The sequence below is a fragment of the Tursiops truncatus genome, chromosome 12 (genome assembly GCF_011762595.2).
Source record: "Tursiops truncatus isolate mTurTru1 chromosome 12, mTurTru1.mat.Y, whole genome shotgun sequence".
Classification (NCBI taxonomy): Eukaryota; Metazoa; Chordata; class Mammalia; order Artiodactyla; family Delphinidae; genus Tursiops; species Tursiops truncatus.
This window is the reverse complement of record NC_047045.1, coordinates 41,744,462-41,762,017: the sequence shown is the minus strand read 5'-3', so window position 1 is coordinate 41,762,017 and position 17,556 is coordinate 41,744,462. Positions and strand designations below refer to the sequence as shown.

Sequence of the window (17,556 nt, the reverse complement as noted above, 5' to 3'; positions counted from 1 at the left end):
ATGCCCAAGAATGGCATTGCTGGATCCTAGGGCAACTCTGTTTTTAGTTTTTTGAGGACCTTCATACTGTTTTCTGTAGTGGCTGTACCAACTTACATTCCCACCAACAGTGTAGGAGGGTTCCCCTTTTCTACACACCCTCTCCAGCATTTGTTATTTGTAGTCTTTTTAATGATGGCTATTCTCACTGGTGTGAGGTTATACCTCATTGTAGTTTGATTTGCATTTCTCTAATAATTAGCAATGATGAGCATCTTTCATGCGCCTAATGGCCACCTATATGTATTCTTTGGAGAAATGTCTGTTTAGGTCTTCTGCCCATTTTTCAATTGGGATGTTTGGTTTTTTGTTATTGAATTGTAGGAGCTGTTTGTATATTTTGGAAATTAAGCCCTTGTTGGTCACATGATTTGCAAATATTTTCTCCCATTCTGTGGGTTTGTTTATGGTTTCTTTTGCTGTGCAAAAGCTTATACATTTGATTAGGACCCATTTGTTTATTTTTGTTTTTATTTCTGTTGCCTTAGGAGGCTGTCCTAAGAAAACATTGGTATAATTTATGTCAGAGAATGTTTTACCTATGTTCTCTTCTAGGAGTTTTATGATGTCTTATATTTAAATCTTCAAGCCATTTTGAGTTTACTTTTGTGCATGATATGAGGGTGTGTTCTAGTTTCATTGATTTACATGCTGCTGTCCAACTTTCCCAACACCACTTGCTGAAGAGACTGTCTTTTCCCCATTGTATATTCTTGCCTCCTTTGTTGAAGATTAACTGTCAATACATGTGTGGGTTTATTTCTGGGCTTTCTGTTCTGTTCCATTAATCTATATGTCTGTTTTTGTGCCAATACTATGCTGTTTTGAGTACTGTAATTTTGTAGTATTGTCAGAAGTCTGGAAGGGCTATGCCTCCTGCTTTGTTCTTTTTCCTCAGGATTGTTTTGGCAATTCTGGGTCTCTTATGATTCCATATAAATTTTAGGAATATTTATTCTAGTTCTGCGAAAAATGTCATGGGTATTTTGATGAGTATTGCCTTAAATCTGTATATTGCTTTGGGTAGTATAGCCATTTTAACAATATTAATTTTTCCAATCCAGGAGCATGGGATATCTTTCCATTTCTTTGAGTCATCTTCAGTTTCCTCTGTTAATGTTTTGTATCAATAGTTCTCAGCATATAAGTCTTTCACCTCCTTGGGGAGGTTTATTCCTAAGTATTTTAATTTTTTTGATGTGATTTTAAAAGGGATTGTTTGTTTACATTCCCTTTCCGGTATTTCATTGTTAGTGTAAAGAAATGCAACTAATTTCTGTATGTTAAGCTTGTATCCTGCTACCTTGTATTCATTTATCAGTTCTAGTAGTTTTTATGTGGAGTCTTTAGGGTTTTCTATATATACTATCACGTCATCTGCATATAATGACAATTTTACCTCTTCCCTACCAATTTGAATACCTTTTATTTCTTTTTCTTGTATGATTCCTGTTGCTAGGGCTTCCAATACTATGTTGAATAGAAATGTTGAGAGTGGGCATCCTTGTCTTGTTCCAGAGTTTAGCAGGAAGGCTTTCAGCTTTTCATCATTATTATATTGGCTGTGGGTTTGTCATAAATAGCTTTTGTTATGCTGAGGTATGTTCCCTCTATACCCACTTTTGTAAGAGTTTTTATCATGAATGGATGTTGAATTTTATCAGATACTTTTTCTGCATCTATTGAGATGATTATGTGGTTTTTGTCTTTTCGTTTGTTGATGTGGTGTATCACAATGATTGATTTGCATATGTCGAACCATCCTTTTGACCTTGGGATGAATCCAACTTGGTCATGGTGTATGATCTTTTTTACGTGTTGTTGGATGCAGTTTGCTAATATTTTATTGAGAATTTTTGCATCTATATTCATCAAAGATATTGGCCTGTAATTTTCTTTTTTGGGTAGTGTCTTTGTCTAGTTTTGGTATCAGGGTAATGGTGGCTTCATAGAATGTCTTTGCGAGTATTCCTTTCTCTTCAATCTTTTGGAAGAGTTTGAGAAGGATTGGTATAAGTTCTTCTTTGTGCGTTTGGTAGAATTCACCTGTGAAACATCTGGTTCTGGACTTTTGTTTGCAGGGAGTTTTTTTATTACAGATTCTGTTTCACTTCTAGTGATCAGATGATCTGTTCAAGTTATCTGTTTCTTCTTGTTTCAGTTTTGGAGGGCTGTATGTTTCTAGAAGGTTGTCCATTTCTTCTAGGTTGTGTAATTGTTCATAGTGTTGTCTTACGGTTTTTTGTATTTCTGCAGTATCAGTTGTGATTTCTCCTCTTTGATTTCTTATTTTGTTTATCTGGGTCTTCTCTCTTTTTTCTTGCTAAGCCTGGCCAGAGGTTTGTCAGTTTTGTTTATGCTTTCAAAGAATCAGCTCTTGGTTTTATTGATTTTTTTCTATTTTTTTAAATCTCTACTTTATTTCCTCTCTGATCTTTATTATCTCCTTCCTTCTGCTGACTTTAGGTTTTGTTTGTTCTTCTTTTTCTAATTCTTCTAGGTGATGTGTTAGATTGTTTATTTGAGCTTTTTCCTTTTTCTTAAAGAAGTCCTGTATCACTATGCACTTCCCTCTAAGAACTCGTTTTACAAATTTTAATGTACATTGATTTTTATCAGAGTAATATTACTGTCTGTACATACTAGGTAGGATTTAGAGACTAAAGAGATTGTAAATATTTAGTGATTCACAGTTTCAGGGTTTTTTGTTTTTGTTTTTTTAATTACTCTGTATGACTAGTTAGATATTCCTGTGGCTTTCATTAAGTTTTATTATGGTTTTATTTAGCATATGTCAGCAACACTTCAAAATTTTAAATAGGTTTACATTGTAATGTTTCCTAATTTATACAAATTCTAAACAGTAAATTTCAGATTTAGGTCATTTACTTTAATGTTTTTGTACTCTTTGTCCTCTTAAGGTCATATTAGACACAAAGTGGAGGAAGCTCTTATTAATGAAGAAGCAATTTTGAACCTCATGGAAAACAGTCAGACTTTTCAGCCTTTGACCCAAAGACTGAGTGAGTCACCAGCTTTCTGTAAGTAACAATTGTGCCATAAATTTTCAGTGTCTTATATCAACAAAAGTGCGTATGTCAGGTGGTATTTTTTTCTTTGATTTGAAGAGGTTAATATTGCATGTTTGATAAATTCTTAGTATAAAAATGAAATCTTGCATTATGAGATGTAGTAGCTTCTTTTTTGTTTTCTACACAGCTTTTTCTGAAAAATAGTTGTGTAAGAAAATAATTTTTTTTTTTTTTAACTTTGTTTGGAAGAGAACCATATTGTTTTAAGGGGAAATATGCTTAATTTGAATTAAAATTCTCCAAAGTTAAGAACATTAATAAAATACCATAATTGATTCTTTCTTGGTAAGTATCAGGAATTTCCCTGGACAATTCCTTTCGAGCTGTTAATTTTTGACTAGCATGTAGAACATGACAGTTATTTCTGAGTATCTTTGCATCTCCATAAATGCATTTTCATTAATATGGTAAACCATTTGCTAGATTTCATTTCAATAATTTAGTCTAAATTACTGACATTTTTCAGAAATTTATTTAAATTTTCTTTGCAAAAAGTGAGATATCATTGAACTTCATGCCTCTTGCTTTGCTTGGTATAGTGATTTTATGTTTCTTGCTCACTTTCCGTTTTTCCATTCTTACTGTATCAAATGAGGTATAGCATCAAATGTTATCCTACCTCTCTACAGTGTCTTCTCTCTGTTATTTACATTTTCATTTGAGTGGAAGATTAATTGAATGACTAGGAACAGTACCAAAATTATTGTACATAGTCATATTTCAAGAACATTTTCTATGGCGGTAGGTAGCTTTTTTCTTTTTTAAATGAATGACATGAAATACGTAGAAAGAAATGATCCAAAGACCACATTTAAAAATTAATTTGAAGTTCATAATCTAAATGTTTTATTTCTCTGAGTAAATAGATATATATATACCTAAGTTATATTTTAGTTATAAAAAACAAAAAAGAAATTGAAAAAGAGAGACATATCCTTATTTCATTATATTAGGCAAATATAATGTATCACCAGCTGATATAATTCCACCTTGCATAAGGTTACAAAAAATGTAATCTCAGTGTTAGAGATCTGAGAGTCAAATATCTATAAATCATTTGCCAATGTTAACCATTTTTAAAGTATGAGGCAGGAAAAATTAACTGCAATTCTAGATTAAGAAATGGATTTTTGCCAAAATGGCTCTTATAAGCAAATATCTTCAATTTTGCCTTACAGTTGGTAGCCTTACAGTTGGTAGCATGATTGAACCAGTTTGTTTAATGTCAACAAAGAAAACCTGCAACTTAATAGTTTAGTAAATGGGGAATATATTATCTCATTTTACAGAGAAAAAGGTTGTGTACTAGATTAGAACAAACCTCCATCTTTATGATCTTTTTTTTAAAAATAATAGCTTTTATTGGGATATAATTCACATATTGTAAAACTCACCTTCTAACATGTACAGTTCAGTGGTTTTTAGCATTTCAGGTATTTATGCAACCATTTCCACTATGTAATTCCAGGACTTCTTTTTTTTTTTCTAGGACATTTTTATCACCCTAAAAAGAAATGCAATACCCATTTGTAGTCACTTCCCATTTTTCATTCCTCTCAGCCTCTGGCAACCTCTAATCTATTTTCTCTTTTGCTGGATTTACCTATTTTCGGCATTTCATATAAACAGAATTATATAACCTTTTGTTTCTGTATTCTTTCACTTAGCATAATGTTTTCAAGATTCATTCATGTTGAGGTATATGTCAGTATTGCATTCCTTTTTACTATTGAATAATGTTGCATCATATGGATATATACCATATTTCATTTTTCCATCTTTCAGTTGATGGATATTTGGGTTGTTTCCACTTTTTTGGCCATTGGGGTAATGCTGCTATGATTATTCACGTATAGGTTTTTGTGTGGACATATGTTTTCACTTCTCTTGGATACATACCTAGGAATGGAATTACTGGGTCCTCTGGTAACTCTGTGTTTAGCATTTTGAGGAACTGCCAAACTTTTTTTCCCCAAAGCAACTGCACCACTGTACAATTCGACCAGCAGTGTATGAGGGCTCCAATTTCTTCACATCCTTGTCAACACTTGTTATTATCTGTTTTTGATTTTAGCAGCCCTAGTGCATATGATGGTGATATTTCAGTGGTGGTCTTCAAGGTTTTTAAGTAATGTTATTAATCACTTTTAAAGCTCTCTCGTGTTTTGCAACTACAGGTTTTGTTTGACTGTCCTGTGAGCTAAATACAGCTTAAGAGAGGGATAAGGTGTTCACATTATCATTTTTAAGGCACTTCCTTAGCATTAATTCATATATTTATTATATATTTTATATTTAGTTTGATCACTTGTGATTATATTTGGTTTAGTGTTCCTCAACCTTGCTTGTGCAGTAAGAGATTGAGCAACTTGTTAACGTGCAAATTCCTGGGCCCTACATCAGAAATTCTAATTCAGTAGGTGTGAGATGGTGTCTGGGAATTTTCTTTTTAAGGACACAAAATCATGTGTAATGCAGGTGGTCCAAATATTACACTTTAATGGAAGAATTACATCAATACATAAATCTTTGTACCAGCTGTATCCTTTCAGCATGTGCCAGCATCTGTGGTTCTTGTTGTTGTTTTATATATAATTGATCTGAATTATTGAATTATTTAGAAAATTTAAGTTGTTTGTTGGTGATGCTTCACTTGTTTTATAGTGGACAGTAGTCCTGATGAGGCTCTGGTACATCTTCTTGCTGGTTTGGAAAATGACGGATATCAGGGGGGAAGAAATAGGATGCCATCATCATGTCGTTCGTTTGGAAACAGTAAAAATCCTCAAAATAGTGATGATGAAGAAAATGAACCACAGATTGAAAAAGAAGAAATGGAGCTTAGTTTAGTAATGTCTCAGAGATGGGACAGCAATATTGAAGAACATTGTGCCAAAAAGAGGTAACTTTTTAGTTATTTCAGTTGCTTTACCTTTGGTCATTATCATTGTTCTTTAATCAGAAATTATTTCTTACTATTATTCATAATAAAAAATACCTAATAAACTAAATTGACTTCTTTGAAATCTCTTTTAAATAGTGTGTAAACTTTATATTCCAAGCAAAATAAAATTTTGGTACATTTAAAAAGATTAAACCTAACTTTATTTTTTTCTATTATTAACAAGATATAATTGATATACACCACTGTATGAATTTTCGATGTACAGCATAATGGTTTGATTTGCATATATTATGAAATAATTACAACAGGTTTAGTTAACATCCATCATCTCATATAATTACAATAAAAAGAAATGGGGGAAATTTTTTGTCTCCTTGTAATGAGAACTTTCATATATATCATACATACAGCATATATATACATACGTACATATGTATCATACAGCAGTGGTAACTATAGTCACCGTGTTGTACATTATATCCCTAGTACTTATTTGTCTTATAACAAAGTTTGTGCCTTTTGATTACCTTGCTCCAATTTGTGCTCTCCTCATAAACCTAACTTAGAAATCATTTGTCTATATATACAATAGTAATATATGGGTCATAAATGGGGCAAAATAGAAGTGCCTCCTTATCTCAGAACTTGAGGAAAAAAGAATGCCCTTTGAGAGTTAAACTCTTATGGGTCGGAGCAACAAATATAGAGTCAGCTTGAAGACAAGGAATGGCTTCTAGGTCTGATTAGATCGAAGGAGTTAAATATTAATGAATGAATGAATGTCAGAAGCAGTAACTGATATTCTGTTCCATTTCTCAAAGAAAATGAGTAAGATGGCAGTGTGGTTTTCTTTTTTTCTTTCCTTTTTACATTTTAACCTTTTTTTTAAAGTATAGTTAATTTACAATGTTGTGTTAGTTTCAGATGTATAGCAGAGTGATTCAGTTTTTTATATATATATATTCTTTTTCAGATTCTTTTCCATTATAGATTATTATAAGATATTGAATATAGTTCCCTGTGCTATACAGTAGGCCCTTATTATTTATCTGTTTTACATAAAGTAGTACGTATATGTTAATCCCAAATTCCTAATCTCCCCTCCCCTCCACTGTCCCCTTTGGTAACCATAAGTTTGTTTTCTATGTCTGTGAGTCTTTCTGTTTTGTAAATAAATTCATTCGTATCATATTTTTAAAATTTATTTATTTATTTTGGCTGTGCTGGGTCTTAGTTGCGGCACGCAGGATCTTCGTTGTGACATGCAGGATCTTTAGTTGCAGCATACGGGGTCTTAGTTATGGCATGCAGACTTCTTAGTTATGGCATGTGGGATCTAGCTCCCTGACCAGGGATCAAACCTGGGCCCCCTGCATTTGGAGTGTGGCGTCTTACCCACTGGACCACCAGGGAAGTCCCCATTTGTATCATATTTTAGATTCCACATATAAGTGACATTATATGATATTTGTCTTTCTCTGTCTGACTTAGTCCATCCATGCTGCTGCAGATGGCATTATTTCATTCTTTTTTATGGCTGAGTAATATTCATATATATGTATACGTGTGTGTGTGTGTGTGTGTGTGTGTGTGTGTGTGTGTGTGTGTATATATATATATTTATTTATCCCACATCTTCTTTCCCCATTCATCTGTCGATTGACACTTAGGTGGCTTCCATGTCTTGGCTATTCTGAATAGTGCTGCTCTGAACATTGGGGTGCATGTATCTTTTTGAACTAGAGTTTTCTCCAGATATATGTCCAGGAGTGGGATTGCAGAATCATATGGTAGCTCTATTTTTAGTATCTTAAACCACCTCCATACTGTTCTCCATAGTGGCTGCACCAATCTACATTCCCACCAACAGTGTAGGAGGGTTCCTTTTTCTCCACACCCTCTGCAGCATTTATTATTTGTAGACTTTTTAATGATGGAAGTTCTGACTGCTGTGAAGTGATACCTTATTGTAGTTTCGATTTGGATTTCTCCAACAATTAGTGATATTTAGCATCTTTTCATGTGCCTGTTGGCCATCTGTATGTCTTCTTTGGAGAAATGTCTGTTTAGGTCTTCTGCCGATTGTTTGATTGGATTGTTTGGTTTTTAAAATTTCTTTTAAAACGATTATTCCTTTTATTTTATTTTAAATTTTTTATTTATGGCTGCATTGGGTCCTCGTTGCTGCGTGTGGGCTTTCTCTAGTTGCGGTGAGTGAGGGCTGCTGTTGTGTTGCGTAGGCTTCTCGTTGTGGTGGCTTTTCTTGTTGCAGAGCACGGGCTCTAGACCTGCAGGCTTCAGTAGTTGTGGCTCGCGGGCTCTAGAATGCAGGCTCAGTAGTTGTGACATGGGCTTAGTTACTCCATGGCACATGGGATATTCCCGGACCAGGGCTTGAACCTGTGTCCCCTGCATTGGCCGGCAGATGCTTAACCCACTGCACCACCAGGGAAGCCCTGTTGTTGTTTTTTTTTATATTAAGCTGCATGAGCTGTTTGTATTTTGGAAATTAAGCCCTTGTTGGTGGCATCATTTGCAGATATTTTCTCCCATTCCATAGGTTGTCTTTTCATTTTGTTTGTGGTTTCCTTTGCTGTGCAAAAGCTTTTAAGTTTAGTTAGGTCCCATTTGTTTATTTTTGTTTTTATTTCTATTACTCTAGGAGATGGATCCAAGAAACTTTTGCTGCAATTTATGTCAAAGACTGTGCTATGTTTTCCTCTAGGAGTTTTATAGTATTCAGTCTCACATTCAGGTCTTTGATCCATTTTGAGTTTATTTTTGTAAATGGTGTAGAGAATGTTCTAATTTCATTCTTTTGCATGTAGCTGTCCAGTTTTCCCAGCACCACTTGTTGAAGAGACTGCCTTTTTCTCTGTTGTATATTCTTTTTTTTTTTTTTTTTTTTGCGGTACGCGGGCCTCTCACTGTTGTGGCCTCTCCCGTTGTGGAGCACAGGCTCCAGACGCGCAGGCTCAGCGGCCATGGCTCATGGGCCCAGCTGCTCCACGGCATGTGGGTTCTTCCCAGACCGAGGCACGAACCTGTGTCCCTTGCATCAGCCGGCGGACTCTCAACCACTGCGCCACCAGGGAAGCCTTCTGTTGTATATTCTTGCCTCCTGTGTTGTAGATTAATTGACCTTAAGTGCATGAGTGTATTTCTGGACTTTCTGTCCAGTACCATTGATCTGTGTGTGTGTTTTTGTGCCAGTACCATACTGTTTTGATTACTGTAGTTTTGTAGTATACTCTGAAGTAAGGGAGCCTGATTCCTCCAGCTCTGTTCTTCCTTCTCAAGATTGTTTGGCTATTTGGGGTCCTTTGTGTTTCCGTACAAATTTTAAAGTTTTTTGTTCCAGTTCTGTGAAAAATGTTATTGGTAATTTGGTAGGGATTGTATTGAATCTGTAGATTGTTTTGGGTAGTATGGTCATTTTTAACAACATTGATTCTGTCAATCCAAGAACACAGTGTATTTTTCCAGCTGTTTGTGTCATCTTCAGTTTCTTTCATCAGCATCATATTTTTTGGAGTACAGGTCTTTTGCCTCCTTAGGTAGGTTTATTCCTAGGTATTTTATTCTTTTTGCTGTGCTGGTAAATGGGGTTGTTTCTTTAATTTCTCTTTGTGATCTTTTTTTAAAAATATATAAATTTATTTATTTAATTTATTTATTTTTGGGTCTTTGTTGCTGTGAGTGGGCTTTCTCTAGTTGTGGCAGGCGGGGGCTACTCTTTGTTGCAGTGCGCAGACTTCTTATCGCGGTGGCTTCTCTTGTTGTGCAGCGCAGACTGTAGGCATGCGGGCTTCAGTAGTTGTGCCTCACGGGCTCCAGAGCACAAGCTCAGTAGTTGTGGTGCATGGGCTTAGTTGCTCTGCAGCATGTGGGATCTTCCCAGACCAGGGATCAAACCCGTGTCCCTTGCATTCTCAGGCAGATTCTTAACCACTGTGCCCCCAGGCAAGTCCTCTCTATCTGATCTTTCATTGTAAGCGTATAGAAATGCAACAGATTTCTGGTGTTAATTTTGTATCCTGCAACTTTACCAAATTCATTGTTGACCTCTAGTAGTTTTTTGGTGGCGTCTTTTGGATTTTCTATGTATAGCATCGTGTCATCTGCAAACAGTGACAGTTTTACTTCTTTTCCAATTTGAATCCCTTTTTTTCTTTTTCTTCTCTGATTGCTGTGCTGGGACTTCCAAAACTATGTTGAATAAAAGTGGCAAGAGTGAGTATCCTTGTCTTGTTCCTGATCTTAGAGGAAATGCTTTCAGCTTTTAACCATTTAGTATGATGTTAGGTATGGGTTTGTTATATATGGCCTTTATTTTGTTGAGGTGTGTTCCGTCTATGCCAACTTTCTGGAGAGTTTTTATCATAAATGGATGTTGAATTTTATCAGAAGCTTTTTCTGCATCTATTGAGATGATCATATTTTTTGATCATGATCATGATTTTTATTCTTCAGTTGGTTAATGTGGTGTATTACATTGATTGATTTGCATATATTGAAAAATCCTTGCATCCCTGCGGTAAATCCCACTTGATCATGGTGTATGGTATTTAATGTATTGTTGGAGTCAGCTTGCAAGTGTTTTATTGAGGATTTTTGCACCTATGTTCATCAGTAATATTGGCCTATAATTTTCTTTTTATGTGATATCTTTGTCTGGTTTTTGTATCAGGATGATGGTGGCCTCATAGAATGAGTGTGAAAGCATTCCTTCCTCTGCAGTTTTTTGGAGTAGTTTCAGAAGGGTGGGTGTTCACTCTTCTCTAAATATTAGGTAGAATTCACCAGTGAAGCCATCTGGTCCTGGACTTTTGTTTCTTGAGAGTTTTTAAATTACTGACTCAATTTCAATACTGGTAATTGGTCTGCCCATATTTTCTATTTCCATTTCTTTTTTTAAAAAAATATTTATTTATTTATTTAGCTGCGTCAGGTCTTAGTTGCGGCATGTGGGATCTAGTTCCATGACCAGGGATTGAACCTGGGCCCCCTGTGTTGGGAGTGTGGAGTCCCAGCCACTGGACCACCAGGGAAGTCTTTCCATTTCTTTTAAGTTGTCCATTTTATTGGCGAGTAGTTTCTTGTAGTAGTCTCTTATGATCCTTTGTATTTCTGTGGTGTCAGTTGTATCTTCTGCTTTTTCATTTCTGATTTTATTGATTTGGGCCCTCTCCCTTTTTCTCTTGATGAATCTGGCTGAAGGTTTATCGATTTTGTTTATCTTTTCAAAGAACCAGCTTCTTAGTTTCATTGATCTTTTCTATTGTTTTTTAGTCTCTATTTCCTTTATTTCTGCTCTGATCCTTATGATTTCTTTCCCTCTACTAACTTTGTGTTTTGTTTGTTCTTCTTTCTCTACTTAATTTAGGTGTAAGATTAGGTTGTTTATTTGAGATTTTTCTTGTTTCCTGGGGTAAGCTTGTATGGTTATCGTTATAAACTTCTATCTTAGAACTGCTTTTGCTGCATCCCATAAGTTTTGGATTGTAGTATTTGCATTTGACTTTAGATATTTTTAGATTTCCTCTTTGACTTATTCAGTGATTCATTAGTTGTTTAGTAGCATATTTTTTAGCCTCTGTATGTTTGTGGTTTTTGCAGTTTTTTTCTTGTAGTTGATTTCTAACCTCATAATGTTGTGGTTGGGAAAGATGCTGGATATAATTTCAGTTTTCTCAGATTTACCAAGGCTTGCTTTGTGGTCCATTATGTGATATATCCTTGAAAATGTTCTATGTGGACTTGAGAAGAATGTGTGTTCTGTTGCTTTTGGATGGAGTGCCCTATATATATCAGTTAAGTGCATCTGGTCTAGTATGTCATTTAAGGCCTGTGTTTCCTTACTGGTTTTCTGTCTGGATGATCTGTCCATTGATGAAAGTGAGGTGTTAAAGTCCCCCACTATTATTCTGTTCCTGTCAATTTCTCCTTTTATGCCTGTTAACATTTGCTTTATATTTTGAGGTGCTCCTATGTTGGGTGCATATATATTTGTAATTGTTGTATCTTCTTGGATTGATCCTTTGATCATTATGTAGTGTCCTTCTTTGTCTCTTATAACATCTTTATTTTAAAGTCTATTTTGTCTGATGTAAGTATTGCGACTCTGGCTTTCCTTTGATTTCCATTTGTGTGGAATACCTCTTTCCATACCCTCACTTTCAGTCTGTATGTGTCTCTGGATCTGAAGTGAGTCTCCTGTAGGCATCATATATACAGGTCCTGTTTTTGTATCCATTCAGCCAGTCTGTGTCTTCTGGTTAGAGCATTTAGTCCGCTTTCATTTAAGGTATTCACTGATATATATGTTCTTATTGCCATTTTGTTAATTGTTTTGGATTTGTTTTTGTAGGTCTTTTTTTCCCCTTTCTTTTGTTCTCTTGTGATTTGATGACTGTCTTTAGTGTTACGTTTGGATTCCTTTTTCTTTTTTGTGTGTATATTATAGTTTTTTTGTTTTGTGGTTACCATGAGGTTTTTGTATAGCAGTCTGTATACATACATGCTTATTTTGAGTTGCTGATCTCTTAATTTCAAATGCATTTTAGATACACTCTGTATTTGTACTCTCCTCCTGTCATGATTACTATTTTTGATATTATATTTTACATGTAATTGTTTTATGTATACCTTAACTGCTTATTGTGGATACAACTGATTTTACTACTTTTGTCTTTTAACCTCCCTACTAGCTTTGTGTGTGGATGATTTCCTATCTTTGTTGTATGTTTGCTTTTACCAGTGAGCTTTTCCATTTTGTCATTTTCTTTTTTCCAGTTGTAGCCTTTTCTGCCTAGAGAAGTTCCTTTAGCATTTGTTGTAAAGTTGGTTTGGTGGTGCTGAATTCTTCTGGCTTTTGTTTGTCTATAAAGCTTTTGATTTCTCCGTCAAATCAAAGAACTTTGCTGGGTAGAGTATTCTTGGGTGTAGGTTTTTCTCTTTCATCACTTTTAAGTATATTGTGCCACTTCCTTCTGGCCTGCAGAGTTTCTGCTGAAAAATCAGCTGATAGCCTTATGGGAGTACCCTTGTATGTTATTTGTTGCTTTTCCCTTGTTGTTTTTAATATTTTATCTTTAATTTTTGTCAGTTTGATTACTGTGTGTCTCAGTGTGTTCCTCTTTGGGTTAATCCTGTTCTCTTCAAATATTCTCTCATGCTCTTGCTCTCTGTCTTCTCCTTCTGGACCCCTATAATGCAAAAATTAGCACTCTTGATGTTGTCCTAGAGGTCTCTTAAACTGTCCTCATGTCTTTTTTTTTTTTTTTTCTTTTTTCTGTTCAGCAGCAGTGATTTCCAGTACTTTGTCTTCCAGTTCAGTGATCCATTTTTCTTCCTCATTTAGTCCACTGTTGATTCCTTCTTGTGTTTTTTTCTTTTCAGTTATTATATTCTTCAATTCTGTTTGATTTTTCTTTATATCTTCTAATTCTTTTTTAAAAACTTCTAATTTCTCATTATCTGCATCCATTCTTCTCCTGAGTTTTTTGATCATCTTTATGATCATTACTCTGAACTCTTCCTCAGGTAGACTGCCTATCTCCACGTCACTTAGTTCTTCTTCTGGGGTTTTATGTTTTTCCTTTATGTGAAACATATTCCTCTGTCTTCTCATTTTGTCTAAATTGCTATTTGTATTTTTATGTATGTGGTAGGTTAGTTACGTTTCTCAACCTTGGAGAAGTGGCCCATTGTAGGAGATGTTGTATGCATCCCAGCAGTGCACTCCCCTCTCATCACTCAAGGGCCCAGGTCCAGGTGGTCCCAGGGTAGTGTCTAGTCTGCATTTGCAGACTTGGTCTTGCTTGAAGTTTTCTTGCTTCTGGTGTCTGCCTCCCGGTGTGTGAGGCTGGTCTGGAGGCTTGTACAGGCTTCCTGTTGGGAGGGGCCAGTGCCTGCCCACTGGTGGTTGGAGCTCGGTCTTGACCCTCTGGTGGGCAGGGCTGTGTTTAGCGGCTCGTCTAGAGGTGGCTGTGGGCTCAGGAAGTCCTTATACAGCCTGTCTGCTGATGGATGGGGCTATGTTCCCACCCAGTTTGTTGTTCAGCCTGAGGCATCCCAGCACTGGAACCTAAAGGCTATTGGGTGGGCCTAGGTCTTGGTGCCAAGATGTCAACCTCCAGGAGAGTTCACACAGATGAATGCGCCCCGATATGTCTGCCACCAGTGCCTGTGTCCCAGGGTGAGACACAGCTACCCCCTGCTTCCCCAGGAGACCCTCCCAGACCAGCAGGTAGGTCTGGCCCAGGCTCCTATCAAATTACTGTTTTTGCTCTTGGTCCCAGTGTGTGTGAGATTTTGTGTGCACTGTTTAAGACTGAAGTCTCTGTTTCCCCCAATCCTGCAGAGTCTCTGCAATCAAGCCCTGCTGGCCTTCAAAACCAAATGCTCTGGTGGCTCCTGTTTCCAATGCCAGACCTTTAGGCTGGGGGAGCTGACATGGGGCTCAAACCTCTCTAATATAATTATTCTCCAGTTTGTGGGTCCACCACCCAAGCGGTATGGGACTTGATTATACTGCAAGTCTGCCCCTCATACGCAACTCACTGTGGTTCCTTCTTTACGTCTTTAGTTGTAGAAGATCTTTTCTGGTGCGTTCCTGTCTTTTTCATCAATGATCGTTCTGCAGTTAGTTATGATTTTGGTATGCTCGTGAGAGGCGGTGAGCTTAGTGTCCTTCTACTCTGCCATCTTGGCCACTCTCCTTGGCAGTGTGTTTTTCTAAATCAGTTTCTTGTGAGCTTGATTGATTTGAGTCTGCCCCTGAGCTGTATGCTCTGTGTGTGGAAAAAAATTGGGCCTCTGAGCTTAAAACACTGAGTGTGCCTCTACTTCAAACTTCTGTAGGCAGTACTAAAACTTCTAAAGTCTGTTTTTGAAAGATGAATGAGATTAACCTATATATCATGTTTACACACATATGTATTACATGTATACATATATAGTATTATAAGTATATATGTAATGTAGCTCTAGTTTCTCAACATTACCTAATATAAAAAAATAAATTTTCTGATACCATCTCCTGTTATCTGAGTTTATATCAGAACCCTCTCTTCTATATTTTCACAGTATGCTCCTACAAAGAATTCCATTTTTATTCTGTGAGTAGGAAATTCCAAACCTGTGAAATATTATTTCATACTTCCTTCCTAGTTTCACATACTGAGTTCCCTTTGCTGTCACAGTGTTAAATCGGTCAACGACTCAGCTCCTTGACCTTTGAAGACCTAATTTTACCTGAGCCAGACAGAATCAATGTTCTATTTCCTGATAGATTTGACCCTCAACAGTGTCATAAAAATTCCTTTTGCTGATATTTCCTAATCTGTTAAAAAAAAAAGGGGGGGGTTGAAAGGCATACAATTTCTTGTAGCTATTCTATAAATATTTTTGTCAATTTTTTTCTGTATAAACTTTATAAATCTTTTTATGAAATATCCTGTTCAGAAATTCCTCAACCACAACAACATCTTTTGGAGCATAAGCAATCCTAAATGATAATAGACAGTGGTATAAAATGGCTTTATTCTTGTGTCTCTGGTTCTTATTTCTGTAATGACACCACTTTGCCTTCAACTTCTGGAAGTTTGTAACTTCAGTGTCATATTTAATTTGCTCTCCTTTACACCTCTATTAGTTGTTAAGCCTATCTAGTTTAAGCCTTCATTATTATTTATCTGGAATACTATGAAATCACTTTTTAACTGGTCTGCTTGCTTCTAGTTCTGCTCCCCTATAATAGGGGTGATACTTACGATTATTAAACACTTTGTGGGCACTTAGAGAAGCAGAGAATATCAAGACCCTTCATGAGTTCAAGTCGTGCTCTACTGCCTTTATATCCATTTTAAATATGGTTACTTAGAGAAATGTAATAATCATATTGAATCTTAATTTCAGCCAGATATTTAACAAAGTCTTACATAGCATCCTTGTGGATAAGGAGTATACGTGGTAATAGTGACTGATTAGGTAGGTTCACAGAGAACTTGCATGATTTTGCATTCAAAAACCACTTAAATGCTGCTGTGTGCCAAGTTTCATGCTAGATTGAATTCAGATTGTCAGAAACATTGGAGATTGGTAATTCATTGAATGACAAAATATAGATTCGAAAATATCTTGAAACTAAAAAGATGATGCCTAATAAAGTGTAGAGTCATAGGTTTTATGTTCAGTCAGTCAGCTTCACAAATATAGACTAGATAGACCTACGATTCATTCTGGGCTTAACAATTTCTGTGGGAAGGTCGTAAGTTTTACTTTATTAAGAGCACAATAAATCTGTAGTGTTTTATGGTTGCCAAAACAGTGAATTTGATTATTGTCTACCAGCTGTACCTGGGGTAACATTTATTATTCTGACAGATTTTGGATTTTGTTAGTAAAATAATTATAGTATTTATTGATGTATTTAAATCTTGCTATAATAAATAGGATTGCTTCTTCTATATTTTAGCTAAATTTGTTGACTGATATTTTTATTTGATCATGTGGCATTTCATGATGCATTTTTCTTACTTCCATTTGTTTTTTTTCTTCATTGTTCTTTCATTGTTTTGTTTTGATATTGTTCATTTGATTTTTACCTTCAACCTATTATTAGCATTTCTTCTATAGTTTCTTAGATTATACCTGGTTTAGCTATTTATACTTCCACGCCCATATTAAGTAGATACACATTCAAATATGTAACATTTTTATAAAATCACCATCTCCTTGTTCCCAGTGGTGCCAACATGTTTAAAATAATAGGCCTGGTTTATCCCATGATTAATTAATGCTTGTGTGTTCATTGACTGGACCAATTCTGTGAAAACCAACCCCAGGTTAACCTTGGAAAAACAATCCTGAACATTTTATAAATGTATATTAAAGAGAGATTGAATAATAGAAGTATATTGTCTAGAAGAGGAGTCATTTAATTCTATTGATACTTGTATATTGAATATTATATTCCTCCTGAGTACCATATTTTAAGAATACTGAAAAAGGAAAGGAAAGGGAAAGAAGAGGAAGAAAACTAGAAGGATTTGTTAACACTGTCACTTTTAAAGAACAGGAGAAAGAATAGATAATGTTTGGTCTAATTAAAGAGGAACTATGGAACAAATGATAATGCCTTCAAATATTTTAAAGGTTATCATGTGGAACATGGCATAGACCTTGCTACATATGGCTACATAGCACAAAGGCAGGAATGAAAGATTTTTGTGTAATATAGGAAGAAAATTACTAACAATTAGAGCCATTGATAACAGAAAAGATTACCCTGTGAGACAGCAAGCCCTTTATACTGAGAATATAAAAGTGGAGATTGTAGGGTCTGTTAAAAATAAGATTTTTGCATTGCTTAGAAAGCTAGACTAGATGACCTCTAATAACTCTTTCATCTCTTAAGAGTGATTTTAGGACAACTTGTGATTTGGGGAAGGCTTAATGGAAAAACTGTTCCATGTATAATAAAGCAATATTTTCAAATTTTCAAGACAAGTGAAA

General features: G+C 35.5%; 1 protein-coding gene across 5 annotated transcripts in view; it reads left to right on the top strand.

The window, feature by feature from the left end:
• REV3L (REV3 like, DNA directed polymerase zeta catalytic subunit) overlaps nt 1-17,556 on the top strand; it is a 184,222-nt gene that overhangs the window by 84,924 nt on the left and 81,742 nt on the right. For all 5 annotated transcript variants that reach the window (XR_012324782.1, XM_019929582.2, XM_073789509.1 and 2 more), the window contains 2 exons: nt 2,961-3,080; nt 5,796-6,033. Coding sequence is in view for 4 of the 5 variants with exons in the window: in XM_019929582.2 (XP_019785141.1) it covers nt 2,961-3,080; nt 5,796-6,033 (358 nt within the window). In the remaining variant the exon portion in view is untranslated. The remainder of the gene's footprint in view (nt 1-2,960; nt 3,081-5,795; nt 6,034-17,556) is intronic.